The sequence below is a fragment of the Anopheles moucheti genome, chromosome X, assembly GCF_943734755.1.
Source record: "Anopheles moucheti chromosome X, idAnoMoucSN_F20_07, whole genome shotgun sequence".
NCBI lineage: Eukaryota > Metazoa > Arthropoda > Insecta > Diptera > Culicidae > Anopheles > Anopheles moucheti.
The window spans coordinates 99,955-123,873 of record NC_069142.1 but is presented as its reverse complement, the minus strand read 5'-3'; the positions used below and the strand labels follow the sequence as shown (position 1 = coordinate 123,873).

Here is a 23,919-nt window from a genome sequence, read left to right as displayed (position 1 = left end):
TGACACGCTATCGCCGTAGCATCATCTTCAGACGAGCGCCGCAAACACTCATGGTAAGAATCCGTTCAATTCCGCTTTATCTTCGATGGTTTCCTTACAGAAATACAGACCTGAGCAGGTTGGCCAATATCACAATAATGTCTTCCCTTCACTTTCCCCACACACAGCTGATATGTGGTAGCAGTAGCAGGACGACAGAACAGCACATTCCAAGCCAAGGAATAAATGCTAGGGCGAAGAGTAGAGGAAAAAGGACAAATAGTACTGATAAACACGTGTACCACCACCACCACCTTATTTTATTTTTTTGCCTTTCGCTAAATTTCCGTTCGTTAAATTTTGCAAAAGCTAAAAAAAAGCGCTTTAGCCAAGCCACACACCTCAAAACGCGACCGAGCTGAGGTCAAACCTGCTTCCTTTGGAACATAATCAAGACCGAAACGCGACGTCTAAAAACGGTCACGATTAGTTCCAAGTTTTGGGTCGCGCGACCTTTTGGGTTAATCTGGACCAAAATATTTGTGACGCTTCGCAGCAAGCTTTTTGTCATTGGGAAAGCTTCAAGCATGACAGATGAATCGTCACAAATATTTTGATCCAGATTCCCAAAAGGTCGCGCGACCCAAAACTTGGAACTAATCGTGACCGTTTTTAGATGTCGCGTTTCGGTCTTGATTATGTTCCAAAGGAAGCAGGTTTGACCTCAACTCGGTCGCGTTTTGAGGTGTGTGGCTTGGCTAAAGCGCTTTTTTTAGCTTTTGCAAAATTTAACGAACGGAAATTTAGCGAAAGGCAAAAAAATAAATTAAGGTGGTGTGGTGGTACACGTGTCTATCAGTACTATTTGTCCTTTTTACTCTACTCTTCGCCCTAGCATTTATTCCTTGGCTTGGAATGTGCTGTTCTGTCGTCCTGCTACTGCTACCACATATCAGCTGTGTGTGGGGAAAGTGAAGGGAAGACATTATTGTGATATTGGCCAACCTGCTCAGGTCTGTATTTCTGTAAGGAAACCATCGAAGAGAAAACGGAATTGAACGGATTCTTACCATGAGTGTTTGCGGTGCTCGTCTGAAGATGATGCTACGGCAATAGCGTGTCAGAGAGTTGCAGTTGTTGTTGTTTCTGCTTATAGAGACTTTGCGACTTGCGGCGACATTCGTCTCTTGTCAGAGAGTTGCTAACTACTGCGTTTTATTCTACGCGCAGCGCGTGAAACTTTAATCTTAATCCGCTGCGTTGAAGTCATGGTTTTGGTTCGAGGATGCATCAAAATGTTGCGTAATGTGTGTGCGCAATAATATGTTGCGATTTTGTAGTTAGTCAAATGATATTGTTTTATTGTATTTTTTTTTCAATTGTTGTCTTTTTTTAGTGTATTCCTTGAGTTTCGAGTTGGTTGTGTTCTGTTGTGAAATTGTCGAAATGGAAATAAAAACTGTTTTTGTCAACGGCGTTCCGTGGATTATTGTGGAAGATTGATCGTTTCTAGAACAACCGTATTAAAAGAGGCGCTGCTCGCAAAGACAGGCGAATGAAGAATTTGCAACATCAACCAGGCCAGATGAAGGGCTTCTCCCTCGTTCGGATTTTGAATTAGCACGGCTAGAAACGGAGGAACAGCTAGAGAATTTTGATCAAGGCCTAAATGTAAATTCGGAGTACAAGCCACAAGTAGAGAAGTTTTTGCGCCGGTAAATTCTTCGCGCAGACTTCATAATCCTTGGAAGGTATAATACGAAGCGCGAGGCTACATAACGACATCTATGGCACGATATTCTACCGATCTGCATCAGGCGGTCGATTTGTTGTTCAGCAAACCATTTTTCAGAAAACAACCCATAACTGAACTCTATCATTTATTTAACAAACCCCAGCTATGGGAACTTGAACAAAAAACAATTGCATTTTGTAGTTGTTGTGGTTTAAGATATTTCAGACAATCTCAAAGATAGTTTTATTATGTTCTAGATATTACAATGTAGCAACAGATGAATGGTGCGTTCACAAAATTATTGCTGTGGTCTCCAGCTAATGTAAATGTGTACATATTTGTGCGCAAAGTAACATGTTATGTTTGGCCAGAAAATACGTAAGATTCCAATGTTATTTCCGCCACTGCAGTTGACCGCCAACTACCAGACTGAGGACGTCCCTTCAGTCGTCCTGAACAGTGTAAAGCAGTGACACAAAAGTAAACTGGTCAAATACAGAAGATCAGCACCGTTCGACAGGTCACGGGTTTATCCTTTGCTCGATATACAATGATTGTATAGTGTTAAGAGGAAATAATTTGTTCAGACATATACGGAAAATAATTTGTCCGCTCAGAAGGCTTCACAAAAGGAATCTTATAGTCTAATCTTAATGCTAATTACGCGTCAGAGGAGGAAACAAACATAGAGGATTATAAGGAGTCATTAATTAGTCGGGCCCGAAAAGCAGATATCGAGATGCTATAATCGAAATGATAAAAAAGCAGTTGAATGTTTTCATAGCTCGCAGAAAAGGATAATTTTGGCCGTATAGGGTAAGGCCCGCCGGAATGAATATAGATAGTAAGGATGGGGCATATATTTTGTTGAGGAGAATCTTAGCGATGAAAATAGCTTGCGTATGTGAGAGGAGTGATTTTAGATCTTCAATTCCCAGCATTCTGAAACGAATGGAGTAGGGAGGCATCGGATACGTACGGATATGTACGGGGCATATTGTTCGTGTCATATACCATCCGTGCCATCCGAGAAGACTGCAGCTAGTCGATAGTGCCGTCCGTGGTTAGAAACCATGCGTTCCCCCGTTCGTCTGCAAAGTGAACCGTAGACGGATGATCACTTTGGAAATAATTTTTTTCTGCTGGGAGGGATAGGTTATGGTTTGCTCCGGTGACTTTGGCATGCAGAAGTATTAAACGCATAAGCAGTATGAATAAGTTCAACGTGCACATGCATGAAATTGTGATGCGTTTCGTTGTTAGATAGCGCTCAGTAACGGATGCCTTCGTCGATCGACATGGACCGAAATCCATCAATCCAGGCAATTCCACAACCGCTTCGATAGGAACTGAAAAAGCGAAGCCCTTATTTTACACGACACATTATCACCCAACAGTAGAACTTGCCATTCCGGCTAGGGCTTACGGGTCAGCTTCTTCGGCCGCGTCCACCTTTATGAATTTAGCCACCTGTTTGTAAAAAACACAGGTACGGCGTTCGCGGTTCAAATCACTCATGTTGATAAAATAAAAACGTTTGAACACTTGCGATGTAATCACTGGAGTTGGTTGCTTGTGTAGTGTCTTGTTTTTTCGGATGATGCAAAATACAGATCCTTCAATTTAAAGCAACCGATCCTTTTGTGATATACATGGCGGTACCGTTCGTTACCATAATGACCTCTTTGTAATAAGGGCACCGTTTAGTGTTACAAGCATAAATGTTTGGAATAGTAAAAATTATACATTAAACCTTCTTCTACATATCGTGCCATATAACTTATGACAGGATTTTCATCCGAAACATCAGCGCGCTTGCAAAATCATCCAGTTCCTCATATCAAAAACCGGTGCAAAAATGTACTCCTGCACACGGCAAATTTGACAAAGAAAATGCACATGTGTGTGCGCAATATCCAATAATGAGCACGAGCGAGAGCGCGTGACGCCGAAGAAGCGAACAGCATGAGAATATCGTTCAGTCATCGAGCGAGCTTTCGATTCGGCGAGAGAGCAAGCAGGAGAGCAACAGTGGTTAGAAAGAGCACTCTTTAATTTTGGCCGTTGAAAGTCTAATTGTTCTCTTTGGGTTTGCCCTATTAAAGCTCCTTATTTCCGCTGGCAGTGATTCCAGAACATTTTGTTTATTGCATGTCGAGCGCAGATAATCGGTTCCTCCGTAATTATCAGTTATTGTTTTGTTCATTTCGTCAGTCCATTTCGAGCGGTTGTGGCACATATTGCGGATATTAATTGCCAGTGCGCGCCTTCTATTTGCCCGTTAGCTTTGTGAATTTGTCTATCATTGTTAGACAATAGTGGTTTCCTTCGGATGGTGGAAGTGGGCCTATTAAGTCCATGTGCACGTGGTAAAACCTAAGATCTGGTACAGTGATGTGTTGTATCGGAGAATGGTTTTGTCGAGTGATTTTTTTTTGGCATACTAGTGGCCTACTAGGCCTAGTGTTTGCGCGAAGTGTTTGCAATATTTTCGTATAGAAAGCCAAGCGAATCTTTCGCAAATCAAGTGTTTGGTTGCTCGTATGTGATGTGTTGTGCAATTTTTCTATTAAACGCTTCCTTAGCGGCAAGGGAGCAAATGGTATCATATTTCGTGTGTCAGTGTTGTTTTCGTTCCGGGTAGATTTCATTCCCTCAGTGTCGATTTCAGTGTTGTGTTTGTGTGTCGGTCGGTTGCAGCTTCGCCATGTGCTCATAATTGATCGCATCTGTGTTAAACGCCTCGACCCTGCTTAACATATAAGCGATTTTGTTCTGTTCGCCAGGAACGTGATCTATGGTAAGTACTCGCTTTTTGTAGATAGGGGGTTAAACTTTTAGAAAAGAATGCTAAGGGCTCGGGACCATCCTTTTCGATTTGTTGTAAAACGCCAGCTAACAGGTGGGCTGATAATTGTTTGGCCTAACGCATTTATCGCACTAGAAGATTTTTATCCATATCAAATTTCGTTTGTACCAACCTTCAAACGAATTCTGTTCAAATTTGGCATTTTGTATAACGCAACTTTTGTGCTTTGAGTAATCTTGGAAAAGAAGAAATTTCGCGTGATGATAAAATATTGGTTTTTGAAGGGGAAAAATACAGTTGAAGCCAAAAATTGGTTTGATGAAGAGTCTTTGGACACTGCTCTACCAAAATCAACCATCAAATGTTGGTATGCTAAATTTAAATGTGGTGAAATGAGCACTGAAGATGGTGAACACAGTGGACGCCCAAAAAAGGTGGTTAGAGACAAAAACAATTAAAAAATCACAAAATTATTCAGAACACCCATAATGTGAAGTTGATCGAGATAGCTGACACCCTAAAGATGTCTAAGGAATATATTGGACATATCATTCACTAGTATTTGGATATGAGAAAGCTCTGTGCAAAATGGCTGCCGCGCGAGCTCACATTAGACCAAAAACAACAACAAGTTGATGATTCGGAGCAGAGTTTGGAGCTGTTTAAGCGAAATAAATCCGAGTTTTTGCGTCAGTATGTTACTGTGGATGAGTGTTGGCTTCTCCACGTCACTCCAAAGTCCAATAGACAGTCATCCGAGTGGACTGGACGCGATGAACCTGCTCCAAAGCGGGGAAAACGCAACAATCAGTTGGCAAGGTTATGGCGTCAGTCTTTTGGGATTCGCAAGGAATAATCTTCATCGACTATCTTGAGAGAGGAAAGACCATTAACAGCGATTACTATATCAAGCTATTGGAGCGTTTAGAGGACGAAATCGCCAAAAAAAACGACCACATTTGAAGAAAAAAAATTGCTTCACCAAAACAAAGCACCGTGCCACAAATCAGTGAAATCAATGGCAAAAATTCATGAATTAGGCCACAAAATGCTTCACCACCTACAGTATTTCATAGATCTGGCTCCTAGTGACTAACTCCATTCCTCAGATCCCAAAAGGATGTCCTCTGAGAAGAAATTTTCGTCGGATAAAGAGGTGTTCGCCGAAATTGAGGCCTTTTTTGAGGCAAAGGACTAATACTACTACAAAAATGGTATCGAAAAATTGAAAGACCGCTATAATTGGTGTATCGTCCTTGAAGGGACGTATGTTGAATACAAAAAAATAACTTGGTCAAAAAAAAGTGTTTTACTGTCATAGGCCAAACAATTATCAGCCCACCTGTTATTGCATGTTTTGATGCATCAACATTCAATGATAACTTGGCGTTTGGTGCGGGATGCGCAAGGATTGCCACATTTGCCAAATCTTCTTTACACTCATTGTACGCGGTGTTCGTCTCTTCATTCCAAATCAATTTTGTACTGTCATTTCGCTTGTTTCCTATTATCATATTTTGTAGTATACTTTGTTTAAGAGCGGCATGTGGTATAAATCGGCGGTAAAAATTTATCGTGCCTAGAAACCTTTTCAGCTGTTTAGCCATCGTTGGCTTTAGAAAATCTAGTATTGGTAGGACTTCCTCGTTTTTTGGATTTATACCTTCTGCGGTTATGGTGTGTCCTAGAAAATTGACGGATTGTTGACCTATTTGGCATTTTTTAGCATTTATCGCTAAGCCGTTGTTGCAGCCGCGACAGAATGTCAAACAGGCGCGGAAACGCGGCTTTGTCCATCTTGAACAAAGCCGCGTTTCCGCGCCTGTTTGACAGTCTGCCGCGGAGATTGACAGCCTGCCGCGGAGATTTGGCAGCCGACCGCGGCGAGGTGGCATACAGGTTAAACGCGTTTTCCGCGGTACCGCGGAAAACGCGGCCCATGTGGAGACGGCCTAAGGCTTAGGTTGGTAAGCCGCTGATTTTCCACAGGTTGAATATATTCCAGCACGGCGGCCTTCATCGTTGGTAACGATCGGTGGTTTCGCATCGGTTGCACTTAGCGATGGCTGTGTGCATATATTGGCTCGGTTGCCGAAGGGCCACAATGACGGTGTTAAACTTCTGTTTGTCCGATTTTAAGTCGTTCGCATAAAATGCTGCTTCCAGGCAAAGGAACCAAGAGTCGACATCATTTACGTCGAAATCGGGAAAGCTGATTCGAAAATCATCTATAAAGATGACGTGCCTTTCCACGTTCTCCTTCTTGAAGATAGTTTTCGGCGCTTTTAGTACGTCGGTAGAAGTTTCGTCGGTATTCATCGTTATCGTGGATACAATTATACGGTAACGTAAGGTCGCTTCACGAAAATGGATTTTTTTATCACTTCGGGGTCACCAGTTTAGGGGTTCGCACTTGCACAGAATTTACTTGCTGTTCGGATGAATTGCAGGAAATCGTCTTACTCGTTTAGCGTTTAGATTGTAAGAGAGCTTTTATAAATCATAGTTGTTTCTTGGCACATAAGGACAATTCCCTTATGCGCTCGGTTTACACCCATGCGTCGGGTGATTCGATTCAGTGCTGCGTCGAGCAGTTACCTGATTTCTGCTATCGAGCAGTTCGCTGTTTACTGTTATCGATCAATTTCCTGCATAACTTACAAATAACTAATTTGTTGGTCGTTTTATTTAATCATTCCTTTTTCTAACGACTTTTGGTAAGCTTATTTGAACAGCAAATTTTTAAAGCTAATGACAAAAATGGATAAATCTATAAATAAGCTAAAAAAGATTAAGTGGGGACGGTGCTGAAGTTTTTTTTTGTAATTTTTAACTCAATCACGGTCATTTTCATATTAACCATTTGTAATACTAAGCAGTAGAATAGTAAAAATGTTCGTTTTGGAGTATGAATAAGTGCGAATCTGATTGGTATGACAGTCCATCTACCACAACTAATCATGATGTACAACACGATTTTGTGCAGATCTATATCGGATACATCGATATAGCTATAACTCCACTCTATAGATTTGCAATTTCTAGATTGCCTCCTTCCTGTCAATCATTTTTACATAAAGATAAAAAAAAATCGCCCTTACTCGTCACTTGACCCGCTGCTTTGTGCACTTCTGTAGTGGGTTCTGAGTCGGGTGATGGATGGTAGCCTTGGTCCAACTGGTGGTCCCATTACGCGATCCGGATTGACTACATTACCTTCAGAATCTACTGGTGGGAGCGGAGAGGTACCTGACCATTCAGAACCAGAGCTAGAACTGGCGGAATAAATGCTGAAGAATAAAAAAATTAAACATCATTTGACAATCTTTTCGAAAGTAAAAGAAACAAAATAAAAATGAAATAAAAAAATTTTATGAAATGTGTACAGCGACAAAATTGTCACATACGTATAGAAATTGCAGATTTTTTATGTAACTGACTAAAAATTACGGTTTAAAAATTAGGTCTTTCCTGCGAACGTAATGTACCTTCGGTCCTGTCCAAAGATGGGTAGCAGCTTAGCATCATACAATGCGTCTCGTGGAAAACCTCCAGCTGCCGTATTGATACCGCTGTTGTACGTATTCGCATGAATTTCTTGCTGGTAAAGAGCGTACAGCTCACGCAAATCATCCGGCATCTCAACTTTGCCCTCTGTAATTAGGGAAAATCAGTGATGATGTTCGGCGGTAATACTGAAATGATTGTGCTTGACCTTCTATGATGCGCCGTTGGGTGCTGATGATGTCCTCGCACAAACGCCGTTGTCGTTCCGCCCTCAGAAGTTGCAAGTCTCGCCGTCGTAACTCAGCCTGACGTGCCATTCGTTCTGCCTGTAGGGATACTTTGTCGGCTTCTAGTTCATGCACCCTGCACAATAATGATAGTAACTCACGTTCTTCGTCACTGCTAATGCGCTCCGGAAGTTCCTGCAAACGTAGAAAGTAACAAGCGTTATCACATAACACTAGTAGGAAAACATGAGTTTTTCATACATCTTCCAATGTAACTCCTTTCTTCCGACATTCTTCGAGTTCGTGTTCGGTAGTAGTCCTGATCTCGCGATATCGTTTGACTTCCTTTTCAATCGAGGCAAGTTCGCCCCAGGCGGAACGCAATGCTGAACATCCCTCCGAATCTGAAGCTGTTAGGAGAGGTATGAAACATTTACATGTTTTATAATAGTGCGCTATACACGATCGAAACGTAATGTCATACCTTCTTCATTCTCCTCGTCCAGCCGATCGTATAGCTTGCCCTGTCGACTCTGCCAGTGGGAAATCACCATATGTTGCCGCTCGGCATCCAGTTCCAATCCCAAGAGATGGCTGTCTGCCTCTAGCAAGCGACGCCGCAATTTCATCTGCTGCTTGAACGTTTGCACAATCTGCTCACGTAAAAATTTAAGTTCGGCCTTCTTTATCTGCTCTTCAGTTGGCGACTGCAGCTTTTCCTGCTTCTGTTGCTGCTGGCGTTGCAGTGCGGCCCCACTTCGTGGTCGCTCGGTCATCATTTTCATTTTAAGTCTGCCAACCTCATCGCGTAGCTCCGCTACTAAGTTTTGATAGTGTGTCACCGGAAATGCTTCCCGTGCTGCTACCGCTTCCTCGACCTCTAGTATTGTTGGTTCCTGTAAGCGTGTGGTAATGTGGTTTGCACGATCCGCGTACACTAGAGTGTTCTTCGTTTCATCACGGTGACGCGTTTCTGGCGAAACGTGCGCAATCATAACCGTTTTGCAGCGACCGCTTAACGCCTCTTTCAACAGGCGGGTCAGTTTGGAGTCACGAAAATTAACGTACCGGGCCCCGCCGGCCAGTGCATTTATGCAGTTACCGAGCGCTAGCAGGCTGCGGTTGATGTGTGCGCCTTCTTGCATCCGTTTACCACGATTTTTCGTTTTTCGCGCTCGTTCCGAACCTGCCAAATCGGTCATAAAGAGACGGCCCTGCTTTGTCCCTGACGATGTTAGATTTTGCACCGTAATGCTCAGCAAAGCATGACTGCGAGAGGACGTCTGGTTTGCTGCCGTCGGTTCCACAGTGCGTGCTTTATTTCCCTTCAGGAGCAGTTGAATAACCTCCGCCCGACTTGCAGTTGACACCTCGGAAAGACCGGTTACTGACTGGTTACCTCGATTATCTTCACGTAATTCCAGCGGTCCTCCTGGATTCAGCAAATCGCGAATCAGTTCATTATAAATTTCCAAATATGATAATGAAATCTGAAATTAAGATCGTAGAACTATAATCAGACTTTAATTTTAACTTAAATAACGTGAGCTATTCTGATATTCTCTTTTCTTGAAGCTCTTGATTTCAGGACAAATTATCTGTCGACATTAAAATATTTCAGACCAAATGAAATTGGTTTCCAATAAGATACGACGATAAGCTTTCCACCTAACAACAGGTATCTTCCTAACTTTCTACACCTGAATGTCAAGGCCCGTACAAAGCCCATCACACGTGCATATTTTATTGCAATGAGCCACGATATATTTGTTACAAAAAAATAATAACAATAAATAAACTAAAACATTCAAAACTAAAACTCATCACCATCCTAAAGTAAACGATTGATAAAAATTTAAAAACTATAAGATCTTACAAAACCTGCGCACAATTTTCTGAACTCAGCTGCAGATCTCACATTAGCAACATTAACTTGCGGCAAACTGTATAGGGTAGTTATGCATATTCCTTCCTCTAACTCCCCTCTATGTAAGATAAGAAGGTATTCACTGATATAGGTACCACGGTATAGGGTTCACTGACTTGTCTATAAAAATCATTATTTGCTACGTTACTCTATTGTCATAGGGACATCCAATGTAACATTTTTTAATTCATTAGCCGAGGAACGAGTTCATTGGCCAGTTTGTTCAGTTCAGTTGCTCGTGTTTCAGTCGCCGGGAAGTAAATTGTTGTACAAAAATTCATGTGGGGTCTAATGAGCAATCCAATAGTGATGAGAGTTGCATCTTACCGCAGCGATTAAAATCCCTCCTCAGCTTACACATAACCGACTCTTTTCAAGCGATTTATTTTACACCGTTGTCGATGTGATCCATAAATCTAAGTTTATTGTCAATAAGAACACCTGAACATCTAACACGGATCTAAAGGAACGTTTCAGGTGGAATTTTGTCTAGGTCCTGTCGTGTGGAACCACCGCCGCGTCATTGAAAAAGTTCTAGTTTGTACAATTTCTATTAAAAAGTGAACTGGGACGTTTCACACCGAAGCAGTGACTACTCAAAGTACGATAAATTAAGTTTGCTTTATTTAGGAATGTAATACAATAATAATATTTATAGTATACTTAACATATTTAAAGTATACTAACAGTGACAGCATAGGCTACAGGAGACTAATAAATGGGTGTTGCATATCTGCTATATATCAATGCCTAGAGCGCAACAATCTGATTGTTCATATTCCAAAATTCAAATTATGTAACCAATCGTTCTCCAAATAAACCAAAAAGTTCATTTCTCCTAATTTAAAATGAACGTAAACATTAGTGCAACGAAAGGTGTATTACATCGGGATGGGGGTGAGAGCTCAGGAGACGATTTTAGATGGAAGCGGAACACAGAGCACTGCGAGAGATAGAACGATGTCTGGGGACAAGTAAAGAACGATCTCTGCACCTACTAATAGGTCAATATGAAGCAGTAGGTACCCAGAAAACAGAGCATACTCACAGACCAACAGAACAATTGATTAAAACAATACATATTAGTCCTGCTGACCATAGAATCAATGTGAGGCATCAAAGTATCGTATGAAGAAACAACATCCCATGCCTTCAACACCTATAGAATATTTCTGGAAATTGAAATTTCAGGTTTGTTCTACTTTATGCTGCAGAAACTATTTTCTCGACATCAATGACTCTACAAATTCTTCGGGAGTATTCCGTTAGAAGTTCATTGATATTCATGATTTCAATTCCCGCGGGATCAACGTCATAATTGCATTACTAATTGTCTCTCTGGTGACATTGATAGCAAATGTGCCTGGAATGTTTCGACTTCAGCAATGAGTATTAAAAAGAAGAATTCCACGAACCTGCGAGAAATTGTTTAATGAAAAAGGCATGTGTATTGCATACAAATTAAGTTGTTATGCGAAAAACTCATTTAAAGAGGTTGACTATATAATGCTCTTAGGACTGCTAAAGACTTGACTTCCAGTATGTTAAGAATCGAGAAGACACGTGCACATAGCTGAATAGAGAGAAAAAAGTTGAAGGTCAAGCTATCCCATATACCTTACGAAAGAATGTATTGTTGGCGTGTTGACATGCTTCTCCACAGAGGTACAAGGGTGAGGGTGGGTAAAACTTCATAGATAAATAAAGGTTCATTTGTATCCACAACTTTTACGTTTCAACCCGTTTTGAAAGTCCTTTATTGTTGTGGCCTCGGGTGAATACAAATATGGTTCAATTCGTTCCATTGCTATTCGACAATGTTGGTTCCATATTCTCATTACTTTTTCTTTTACTATCGCTGGTTTAATTGATTACATCACCGGTTTACCTCGATCGTTTGATTATTAATCGATTAATGGCTAGTGCAAAATCATGCCTCACTACTTCCTTAAGTACCACACCGTTAACTAATTTATTCAGTCAGTCTTTTTCTGCTCACTAGATCAAACTTTTACCTAAAAACTTATGACTCAATGAAACGGTCAAAAAATCATCAAGGCAAAGAATAAAAAACAAAACTAACAGATACTAATCATACGGGCATGAAAAAAAGGACTGTCAGGTTAAGCTCGATATTTAATGTGCACCACAATGCTTTTACTTTCGATGATTACCATCTTTCCGAGCAAATCCTTCAGTACGACACTACCGTCATTCAACAAAAACGTTCAATGTAAGCTGTTCAAGCTGTAATTAAAACTAAATAGGATTAAGGGACTCCAGCCAAATATATTTTTTTTTTTTTGTTTCGTTAGAACGGCCTGGCCGTATCGACTTATTTTACCACGTAGCCGGATAGTCAGTCCTTGCTACGGGGGATTGGTCCGGATGGGATTTTGGTCCGGGCCGTTCGTGTGAAGACCGGCTCCGCTACCATCATGCCACCGGGCCGCCCCACTCCAGCCAAATATATTCGTGTAGTTTTTGATTGACAGGTTCTATAAATTGCAAGAAAATCAACTGAACCCAGATATGCAGCATTTTTTCAAGGAAAAATATCAACAGAAGGATGAAAACGACAACAGCAATAAATAAGGCTTAACAAGTAGAGTTTAACCATTCCACTATGGCAATAGTATGTGGAGCATATTGCGATTTAATATATTGGAATATAAAGCAGAACTGGTAAATAAATGTCAAGGAAAAGCAGAAACTCTAGGATCTCCATGATTGTAGTGTTAATAAAGACAAGACAGACGGCAATGGGAACTTACGTTGGTAAGTAAGTGTACCCTTAGAAAATGAAGAATATTCAACATTATTTAGCAATCAGAAGCGGAAGGAATAAGGCAAACACAAAGCAGAAAACAAGTTTATATATCAAGGATGGTTGATGCAATCAGCAGAGGTTCATCAGCAAGGGTTTTCAAAGAACAGAGAATACTTCGTTCATTTTTTGCAAGCTGTACAATGCGATTTTTGACAATTGTTCAGAATAGAAGCGCCCAAAGACATGCATGGAAGTAAAAGAAAGTTTAGTTTTTAATTTCTACCGTCTCAAAGCTCATATCGCAGTGGGATAGAATGATGGAATTTTCTATTGAATATGTTAGAGCACGTAAAAAAATATTTAGATCGTAAAATAAGGACCTCAGACATACTTAAAAATGATCGACAAACAGTTCATATATGTCAGCATAGATTTGTTATAGTACGCGAATTATAACACATTGGGTTATTATGGGTAATGGAGATATAGGAAAAATATTCCGATACATGTACATAGTTGATGGTAGTTAGCAAGAATCTTGTGTTTTCAGATATTCACGTTCTGCATTTCAGAAGAACGTTTAACTATTAAAACTCACCCTAAATTTGTTTTCTTCAGATGCTTGCTGATCGATATAGTCGAAGATGTCTGCAACCGCTCGTATCATAAGACCGCTGCTCGATTGTACCATAGAAGTCACAATACCATACTGGTCGGGAATGTTAAGTGCTTCCAACGGACTCGTAGGTGATTCACTAAGCTGTGATGTAGTGGCGTGGGAGGAATTTGTTCCGGGATTGACACGAACCGGTCGAACATGGGGACCGAGCATGGTATGTGTTTTTCCAGAACCAGTCGCACCGTACGCGAAAACTGCCGCATTATATCCATTTAGAACGTCTTGGACCAATGGTGCCACTGCGACTGAATATACTTCATCCTGTAAAGAAAGTGTAGTACAGAACCAAGGAAGGTGATAGGATGATTGTTGAGAGTATGTTTAAGTTTTAAGATAATGTTTTATAAGATTTATGGTTTATTTTCCGTTTTTGCCGGATTGTTGAGGGGTATGATAATGTTTCATTTATTTAATAAGTAATCTTAAGTTCTATTACTCACCTGGGTGGAAGCTTCCCCAAAGACGCAATCGTAGTTGTACTTTTTCGGTTTGTTGCGCGTGCCATCGTCGAACAGTAATGAAACGGAACGGTTTGGTTGTGCCTGAATACAGTTCGTCTCACTCAAGTCACTGAGGGGACGTATCCTGACGGTGACCTAGAAAAACAGTAAAAAAAGTGAAAAACACCAGAATTAAAAATAGGAATGAGTAGAATAAAAAGAGTAAGAAAAACAATAAAATCAACCTTAGACTACACGTAATGAAAAGCTATGTTGGTGATTAGCAATGGAGAACAGTAAATGTTGGAGATACGGCGTTATGTAGTATCGGCACCAACATAGAAACCAACATAGAAAGGAATAAATGGGACATTGTTACCATATGCTAGACAACGAACTGACCTATTGGCCTAGGGTCAGATATTTGACCGGGAACAGCGTTGTACATATCGTACCTAATGGCATTATGCAAATTCTAACTAGCGCCAGTAGCGCCAGTAGCGCCCGGGACGAAAAATGAACCCTCTTTGACCCGGTTCTTTTTTTGTTTTACGATATGTTACTTACCATCAACCGCTCTTCGGTAAGTACGTTGACCGACGGTGGTACGGATGTTGTGAGCCTACTGCCACCAATGTTGCTATTCGACGAAGATGACAATCCTCGGGACGATAGGGTTGCATTGGTTGGACGTGGGTTATTCCCGGTTAGTAACCCGATTCCATTATTTTGGCTTCTAGACATTATCTTTAATGAAAAAAAAATCCCGACTAAACGGTACTTTTAATGTACTGAGCAAAGAAGCAAAGGTTTGATAAACTATTGCTGGAAACTACGTCTTCTACATTGTGTGGAATGTAAAACATTCTCTGAATTCACACGTTGTTAACAGCAATCATCGAACAACGCATGTGCTGAATTGGGCAAGAGAATAAAATTTAAATGTCAATAGTTCACCTCAAAAATTTTCCTCGTAGTCTCCAGTTATACCCAATGACCAGCTAGTTCATTCACATCTAAAGTTAATAAACCGACACCCCCAAATGAGGTCAGATCTTTGCACTCAAGTAGGGGAATTATAATGCTTTACTATCTGGGACTATAATGGCGTTTAATAAACGCTTTAGCTGATGTATATCTCTAGTGGTTTCCGTTGTGGTTGTAAATAATATACCGCATCCATAGCAACATAATAGACTTTTGAGGCGTTTTTGAACTGGAAAACATATGATAGGTTGTTTGTTCCTCCCAGTAGTCTCACGGTGGGACGCACATATCTGCTGTGCGACAAATAGCTACAATTAATGTAAATGTGTGATCAGGTACTGGATGATTTTCCTGCACAGTCCGGTCACGGTGATTTGATAAATTATGCAACGGTTCTATGTAGGGTGTAGGGTGAAGAACAAGAGCCACGAGATAGTAATGTAGGATGTAATAATGAGTGGTGCGTTAGAGCATTCATTGGTAGCAATTGAAAAGATTTAACCAATTCATGTAAGTGGCTATGCTGCTGCTGCTGCTGCTACTACGATCCATTAAACCTATTGTACATTGAGAATATTTCACAGCAAGTTGGAATAGATTAGTTTATTACTTTCCCACCACGGCATAGTTACAGCTAGCTTTGTAAAAGTAATACATTTCACTACTCTTTCACTACTTTTTTACTCTGAACTCAAAAGAAAATGCATATTATGTAGAACTGTAGAATAATTTCGATTTAAGTTTAAATCTCGTTTGGTACTATGCACTTAACTGAATATTAAACTGTAGGAAATACCAAACCACATATAAACAAATTATTGAAATAACTTTGACTAAAAGACCGCAGGTATAAAGCTAAAATCAAAACAGAGGAGGAATTAACTAAATTAACTAAATGAAATAGAATTTGTTTGATTGTTGTCATTAACTTATTGCTATAGCTCCAGTAAGAAATTGATTTTGTGATAAGAAGTAGGAGTAGATAAGAACATTGAAGCTCTTTACAATACATCACTTAGAGTTGCCCTGCCTTGAATTAGCGACGAGTAAATACGTACTTTAAGACAATCAGCATTCAACATTCGCTCACAAATAACGACGATCAGTAAAAAGTCTCTAAAAACTGCCGATTATCATATCACACGCTAAGTGATTTCTTAAACAAATCTGAGCAATCAGCACACACCACTAATTTGAGTAAAATTTGATTTAAATAACTTGTGCGTTGTTGTATTCTTCACACTACTACTAAAGCAATACAATTTTCGTCTTCCAAATCTGTAATTCAATACGTCGCCGTGTAAAATCAGTAAACTGGTCGATGGTAAAGCTCCATAAAAGCACTCTTTTCCACTGGTTTACCCTTGCAGTATGCCGAATTTTCGGCGAACGCTTGCTATGTTGTACACCTTACTGACAAAGTAATACATGCACCGCACCATAAAAAACTAAGACTGATATTCACTCAGAAAACGCTCACAGCTAATGTAACTCGTATAATATAGTCGTTTGAAACAAAGTGTATGAATATCGAGAATGCAATCGTATAATCGGAACAGTGGCCCGAATTAAATACGAATCGAGTCAGTACCTTCGTATTCAGCGTCGAGCGTCGACTGAGGTATAAGTAAAGCTTTACTAAGCTTTTATTTTTCGTTCCCGCAGCACACGAACACCAGCACGGGGTCCTTTAACGTGCTCTTTAGTATTTACAATTGCGTTCCCCACAATCCTCTTACCGTTCGGATTCGGCCGGTTGACGCTACACTCATCAGAGACACAGTGGGCAGCTGGTTCGGCTGCAAATGTTTCCGCGCGCCTCAGCCCATACAGTTCATGTGGTAGTGCATGTGAGCTAGCCAATGCCAGCGTACGGCTAGACTTGCGTGTTGTTTGGACCGTACATAATAGTACGGAGGGCACAACAGTTCCGAATTGTACGTCGCTTCAGGCCAATGATAGTCATCGGCAGCGAGGTGCTGGCGCGTGATGGTCGAAAGTTCAACGAAGTGCTGTCGCTACCAGGCGATGCTAATGGAATACTGAGTGTCGAGGGCGCTACAGGGTGTTTTCACCAGCATATACCATGAAAGAAAGATGATTGAAAATAATCGAAAAATGAAAACAGAACAGTAGTTGGTGTATGTAAAGTAAAATCAGCATAAACAACACGATTATATGTAAGCCGAACGAAACTAAGGCACACATAGGCAGTAAAAAATGAGAGAATTATGAAAAAAATATATTAACCGGATAAGGAGACTAATAATAGTTCAAACATGGCAAAAACGTTACTCAATGATTTTGCCAACTGAAACTATATTGACCAGGGAATACAACTTGATTCGGTCAACCAGTCTTATGGTGATGTAAAGTTTTGCGCTTTTAAAATATAGCCGTATCGTGTGGGCTTCTGCTTCCACACGCTTGAATAGCGTTCATCAGCAAAAAACACCATATCTCATCGTGTGCGTTGAATATATCTGATGTCCTTGTTTGCATACACTAACGTCTCGATTCAACGCCACCGAAAAGCAAACCCATGAGCAGGCACTTCGTGAGCGAAGGCTACATTTTACTCGACGACTTTCTAGCTAGCCGGAAATAGGATGGGTAGCGTGGCAAGGCCAACAAAACGGAGTGTGTTTAGTCTTCATGCTGTCGACCAAGGGTAGTAGTGCGTGTGTTAGGCATCGCGAGTTCCACGATCAGAACATCTACAAAGTAGCACAAGTTGCGATTCTCATGCTGAAGTGATGAGGAGCTGGCTAGAGGTAATGAGAAGCGATGCGTGTGTTCTTTCATTTTTCAGTGTTTATCATGAGGATTTAACAAGTCGATGAAATTAGTTTTCATACGACACTCTACGCGGTTTATTAATCAATAAGGTCATTATCCTTACGTACCACAACACGATGTAACACGAGTAAACCTTCACCGGAATCTTCATGATACAATTTTTCCATACATTGTACAACTGATTTCTATTATGTATTATTGATCCTATTTTTGATATCTATTATGATTATATCACATGATTTTCTATTATCCTATGTGTTAGGAAATTTGTGCACTAGAAGTATTCCGAAGGTATAGTATGGTTTGATCTGCGAAATCCAAATAACTTTCAAGAATATGAAGGCATGAACTTAATATAGGAACGATATCTTCGCTAGTGTAATTTGAAAGATTATGATATCATGAATTGTCACCGACCTCAGCTAGCCCTAACAGACAATTTCATAGGTTTAATTAATCCACGTAGATTTAAATTAATTAAGATTAATTTAAATTAATTAGATTAATTAATTAATTTAATTAATTAAGCACGGCAGTACTACAAGTACTTGTCGCAACACGCTATTTTGTTATTATTATGGGGACGCCTGGTTGCTCAATAGTACCAGACTTCATTGAAGTTTTTAATTTTTTTTTAAATTTTTTATGTTTTATTTAAGAATAGACAAGCCTGTTTATATTATACATGCAATAACAAATATCAATACACTGGTACCTCGAGAAATGAATGTCATGAGATACGAATGTTTTTCGGATATGAGCCGCCGAACGAGCAATATTTCTCCTTGAGATGCGAGCAAGAACACATTCTACACCGCTGTCGTGACTACATGAAAATTATTTTGTTTTGTTCGTTCGCTTACTTTCGATAGTATGTGGCTTTTTTCTGTTTCTCCCACTTTCGATTACACCTCCGTCCTTGTGTTTGTTTCTCCGTTTTGCCTTGAGATGATAAAAAACACAAAGCTTACCCTTCGAGTGGTAAGCTCTACCCTCTGAAAGGAATTTTATAACGTCTAGGAAATATTATAAAATTATTAATTTGTCTAAAATGTAATTATACAATTTAATTTTAGATTTGATTATTATCACGTTGAGCGCTAAGCTTATTTTGCACTGCCTTCGGTTCTGCCGGCAATTCGTCGCAAATCAACGGCCAACGAACTGTGCATGCACTTTTAAAGATGTCACAACAAAACAGAACAATGACATTTTGCAATAGATCAAAGAGGCTTGTACTTGGTATATCTTTTCTTAATAACTGAAACAATAAAGTTCCCAAGTGATAGCTGACTACTTCTTACTTATCACGCGTAACAACCGCTTCGCTTCGGTCTTTTAAATCGCTCACAGTCGAGCGCCTTCGTATGCCAATCCATTATCCCGGCCTTTCTAGCGGACGCATCAACACCATTACTCTATCTTAACTTGGGCTACCATGCCTTCCCTGTCCATGTGGACGACCTGAAAGGGCTAGCTAGGCCGTTCGGTGTCATTCTTATGACGTGTCCAGCTTACTGGAGCCTGGCGAGTCAAATTCATTGTACAACAGTATATTCGTCGGACAGCTTATAGAGCTAGTCATTGTAGCGGCTCCTCCATTGTCCTTCAACACATACGGGACCAACAATCCTACTGAACATCTTCCTCTCAAAAGCGGCAAATAGGATTTCATCAGTTTTGGACAAAGTTCATGACTCAGAGGCAAATGTCAACCATGTCACAAAGGATAATGCACATCGACTAAGTTCTAATGAAAAAATATATTACTAGTGGTCACAAAGAACGTACACCCTTATCAAAACGGCTCTAGTAGTCGCAAGCGGACCTCCACCAGACCGACGTTGCAGTCAACGTGATTCTAATAGAAAAATATTTTTTCGTGAAGTGTTTTAGTTCTATTTAATTTGAAATTTAAAGCTGTTAATTAATCATTAACTGATTCAACTGATCTGAACAATCGGAAATATTATGGTTCCGATGTTCGTTAACGGAATTGAAGTACCTACAGTAAATGTAAATTACAAGAGCAAATTTCAATGGACCACAACTCCACACGATAAGCAAAACATTGAACTGTAAAATTTGCAACAAACAAATCAATCACCCTGACGACAGTTATCGAAAGACGGCAAAGGATAAGTCCGTAGGACAAAGCAGTATATTCCCGTCCATGGCCCAGTTGCAACAAAACTGCACCAGTGTACACGATGAAAAACTACTAAGAATCAACCGGCGAGAAAAACTTTTAACGAGTATTTCTCATCGTTTCTTTGCGCGAAAATGAAGACAAGAAAATATATACAGCGAGTGCGATAAAGGTATTATATTTATGGTGCCATATAGTTCACTACAGCCAACAACAATATTTGCCTCGGCTCAGTCCACCACCAAAAAAGTGCTTCGTTTACTCGCTAGTTTACAGCGTAGACGTTCTACGACTTACAATTTTGATTGGTTACAAATGAGCTCCATGACTGCAATCAGAACCGTCCTTGGCATCAAATCCCTTCACATATTTTAATTGCTTTATTTGGCTGTTATAATCAATATTCTATGTTTATTATGTTATTTTAAGACAATGTTTATCTCATTGTTAGTATCGTGCTTGAATTTTGTTAATGTTTTCAAGTAATATCGAAAGTACTATGTTGGGATCAAAAGGCTTTAATACTTCATTCCTTCCAGTTGCTTTAAGACATCGGGTAGCATTTTAAAATGTTGCTTCATCAATTACTCACTCATAGACTGGTTATTCTGTTAAGGTTTGGATGTGAGGTTCAGTAAATAGCTCGTGTATTGATTGCTACCCGGAGCTATAAATTTTAATTTTCGCGACTAGTTTGGAAAACGATTTATTTTATTTAATGTAGTTAATTAATAAAGTGGTGTAATTTTTTCTCAATATTAATAAAAATGTTATTAAGCATCAGTTCCAGGTTCAGATAAGATATAACGACAGTATAGTGTTTCTTTGGATTGAAAGTATTTATCCTAAATATACGTACAACTTATTATGTCTTGCATGTTGCAACTTATTATTAACAACCATGTAACAAATATAAACTTTCTTGAGCATAAAATGTTAAATAAAGTTCAATTTCGGTATGCCTTCATCCAAACACCCAAGCCATGAAAATAAGGTTGAGTTTCTTATCTTCATTGAGGAAAATAAATGCTTTTTCTAATACTCTTCTGCAACTTCTCATCAAAATAACTTTGTGCATGTTGAAACCATCTACAATAAACTTCCCTGTTTCTTGCCACTTCTTCAGAACAGTTAGTTAGTTATTTATTGTTTACTCTTTCTAGCTCAATCAGCAGTCTTTTATATCTTAATAAGTGTGTGCCACTTTGCAACATCTTGGTAAATTGAACTCTTTTTTATTTATGCACAATAACAACATTTCCTTTAATTTATTTTACTTTTTTAATACTATTTCTCCGTTTTAACTATTTGTAACTATTTCTCTATATTATTATATTTTTCCATTATGACGGCCAAGGGCCGTATGATCAATTTCTCTATATTATTCTAGATAATTTTTTATTTCGTTAGAACGGCCAGGCCATATATACTGCCCAAGATATTTTGAGATGCCACAAAATAATAACTTATATAATTATATTCTGTCAGTATTTTAGTATAGTTGCATTGTAAAATATAGAGAATATCTAGGAATTAGTGAACCTATAATAAATTATAATATCACCATATCAAACAATATAGTGCAATAGATGTGGAACGGATTTGACTTGGTAATTGTCGTGTTTAGTATAATAAACTAATGTTTAGTATGAGAACGGCAATTTTATTCCTGTTTTTAGAAGTGTATCGGTATGATAACGGTTTAAAACTTGCTTATAGGAAACGGAATCAACGTAGTACGATACCATTTTCAGTGGGCAAAGTTTTCTGCCCCATTAACCAACGCTGATGACAGGTACCAAGAAATCGGATAGTCAGGCGGCAGACGTTTATGATAAAATCAATAGTTGTCAGTAGAGACATTCCATAGAAAAGGCCAATCAAACCACCGAGCGCGACTGTGGATACGAATTAGTAGTTGCATGTGGTGAGCGAGGGTTGAGTAATTTGTGCGAAAAACGAAAGGTCAACATATGTTACTACATATCCATTAGTACACAGCAAGCAGTGTGATAGAAGTGAGCAGTGGAAGAATTTGAAGAACTCGTAGATTATTTTCCTACGCGAACTGTTGTTAGCTACAATAATTATCCATACTTACTGAACAGATCCATCTCCGTCTTGGCGATGTTACGCACGAATCTTTCGTAGGGTAGCGATAGAAGTCGAACTGTTACACGTCCTTCTTCTTCCTCTGTTTCGGCGAAAATACTGGACAAATGAGATCGAGTGTAATACGCCATGCCACCCCATTGGTATGTGGTGTTTAGATAATATAAAATTACTTACTCGTCTGACTTATGAACGACGAAGTATTCTGGTTCCACACAGGACGAAAGACAAGAGCATTGCTTACGCGCTCGAGCAATATTAACCGAATGTTCCGTAAGGCAGGTGAGTCCTTCGAAAGAACATACTTGAGTCTCATACGCTTAAGGGAGAGAAGAAAAATCGATCTTATAGCTAGTCATTCTAAAATATGTATTACCTGGGGAGTTACCCGGAATTGTCAAAGGTCGTGGCATTAGATGATGCGTACAATTACAAAACTGAAGCTGAGTTCTCCAGAAACATTCAATCGAGCATGTGGAGAAGCTATAATACTGATATAATTGATGTGCTAAAATAGTGTCAACGATAAAAATTCAATATGTGATGTTTTAATCGGACAGCTCAAACAGATGACTCCCGTTACGACATTGAGCTGCGGGACTTTTGAAATTGTACTGGTTACGAAAAGAAAGTAATTTTTCTCGAATCTCAATATTTTACTATAGTGCTCTGATACATCATGATAGTAAAACATTGTATGGTACATGTTTAGGTTTTAAATGTAAGCTGCATTTTAGATAACTTTACCTTCATCCACAGTTTCCCCAGGGAATCGACAGTTACGTCGCCAGATGGGCAACTCGTGTACTGTGTCCATATTTTCCATTTCTATTATACGTATGACAATTTCTTTACGAGTGCCCCAGAGAACAGTCTCGCGCAAAGAGCGGTCAACATATGAGTAAGGCACGCTGAATTCATCGTGAAGGTAAAGCTGAACGTCTTCGAGTACACGAAATTCCAACCTCCCCGGACCGGTTGCTCGGTTACTAACGAGCCTCGAAGGGGTCGCTGACGTTACACCCGCGTAGTTAGCTGCATTGACACTAAAACATCGTCCAAACTCCGTATCAAGAGGGTGAAAGAAGCGACAGCAATCGAAGGATTCCTTCTGCCAATGACAATCCGTAAGCAGCTCTTCGCAAGGTACCCGATGACGCCGCACGATTTCGGTGAAGTTGCGTAAAGCCGCACAGTCTACCGACGCTGCGAATGAGGCAGCGTCTAGGTGACATTCCTCACAAGAGTAGCATGTGCCACCATAAAACGCAATGTCAATTATAAGACTGTCCAGCAAAGGGTCACGATCTGCTCCGAAATATCTGTAATACATCGTAACAAACATATAAAGCACACACAACAAAGCATTTTTTTAATCAAATTACTGTTCTGTTAGTTCTGCAACGGATTCTCCATTAACTACTTGGCAAAGGCTGACTGCTGGAAAAGTTGTATTCCAATGCAGACTAGTGAAACGATTTGGAGAAGAAAAAATTGTTCCGATGGTTTTATTCGATATTTGCTTTTTAAAGATCAAGCGATATTTTTTATGTTTGAGATATTTGCTATTCAATTGTGTATGATGGCCTGTGTCTTAAAGAGCGTATCATGGATACATACTTACTGTGCGGTATCTACGTAAAATGTGAGTGGATTGTGCAAAAAATTGTTGAATAAATTCCACACTGATCCATACATCATAAAGCTTAACCCGGATACAACCATGAGCCAGTGAATTCTTTAAATAAATTTAAAAAAAATCACATGTATCAATCTCTTTAAGAACATGTTTTGAAGGA

At 39.7% G+C, this 23,919-nt stretch overlaps 2 protein-coding genes across 2 annotated transcripts; both read right to left on the bottom strand.

The window, feature by feature from the left end:
- Positions 1 to 7,610: 7,610 nt before the first annotated feature.
- On the bottom strand, positions 7,611 to 14,817 carry LOC128307243 (kinesin-like protein KIF19). The gene is made up of 8 exons (XM_053045000.1): positions 14,641 to 14,817; positions 14,074 to 14,229; positions 13,553 to 13,894; positions 8,742 to 9,747; positions 8,519 to 8,667; positions 8,239 to 8,452; positions 8,012 to 8,177; positions 7,611 to 7,813 (listed from the first exon to the last, which is right to left on the bottom strand). Exons 1-8 carry the CDS (start codon positions 14,815 to 14,817, stop codon positions 7,621 to 7,623), a joined length of 2,403 nt encoding a protein of 800 aa, XP_052900960.1. The 3' UTR covers positions 7,611 to 7,620.
- Positions 14,818 to 22,095: 7,278 nt separating this feature from the next.
- LOC128306425 (uncharacterized) lies at positions 22,096 to 23,818 on the bottom strand. The gene is made up of 5 exons (XM_053043945.1): positions 23,745 to 23,818; positions 23,506 to 23,586; positions 22,868 to 23,442; positions 22,298 to 22,325; positions 22,096 to 22,219 (listed from the first exon to the last, which is right to left on the bottom strand). Exons 1-5 carry the CDS (start codon positions 23,816 to 23,818, stop codon positions 22,096 to 22,098), a joined length of 882 nt encoding a protein of 293 aa, XP_052899905.1.
- Between the last annotated feature and the right edge of the window lie 101 nt (positions 23,819 to 23,919).

Coding starts and splice junctions, on each gene's coding strand:
- LOC128307243 (XM_053045000.1), bottom strand. CDS start 14,817: ATGTCTAGAAGCCAAAATAATGGAATCGGGTTACTAACCGGGAATAAC. Junction 8,453..8,518: donor AAGGAGTTACATTGGAAGAT/GTATGAAAAACT, acceptor CTACGTTTGCAG/GAACTTCCGGAGCGCATTAG. Junction 8,178..8,238: donor CCAACGGCGCATCATAGAAG/GTCAAGCACAAT, acceptor CCCTAATTACAG/AGGGCAAAGTTGAGATGCCG.
- LOC128306425 (XM_053043945.1), bottom strand. CDS start 23,818: ATGTATGGATCAGTGTGGAATTTATTCAACAATTTTTTGCACAATCCA. Junction 23,587..23,744: donor TTTTACGTAGATACCGCACA/GTAAGTATGTAT, acceptor TCGTTTCACTAG/TCTGCATTGGAATACAACTT. Junction 23,443..23,505: donor GTTGCAGAACTAACAGAACA/GTAATTTGATTA, acceptor GATGTATTACAG/ATATTTCGGAGCAGATCGTG.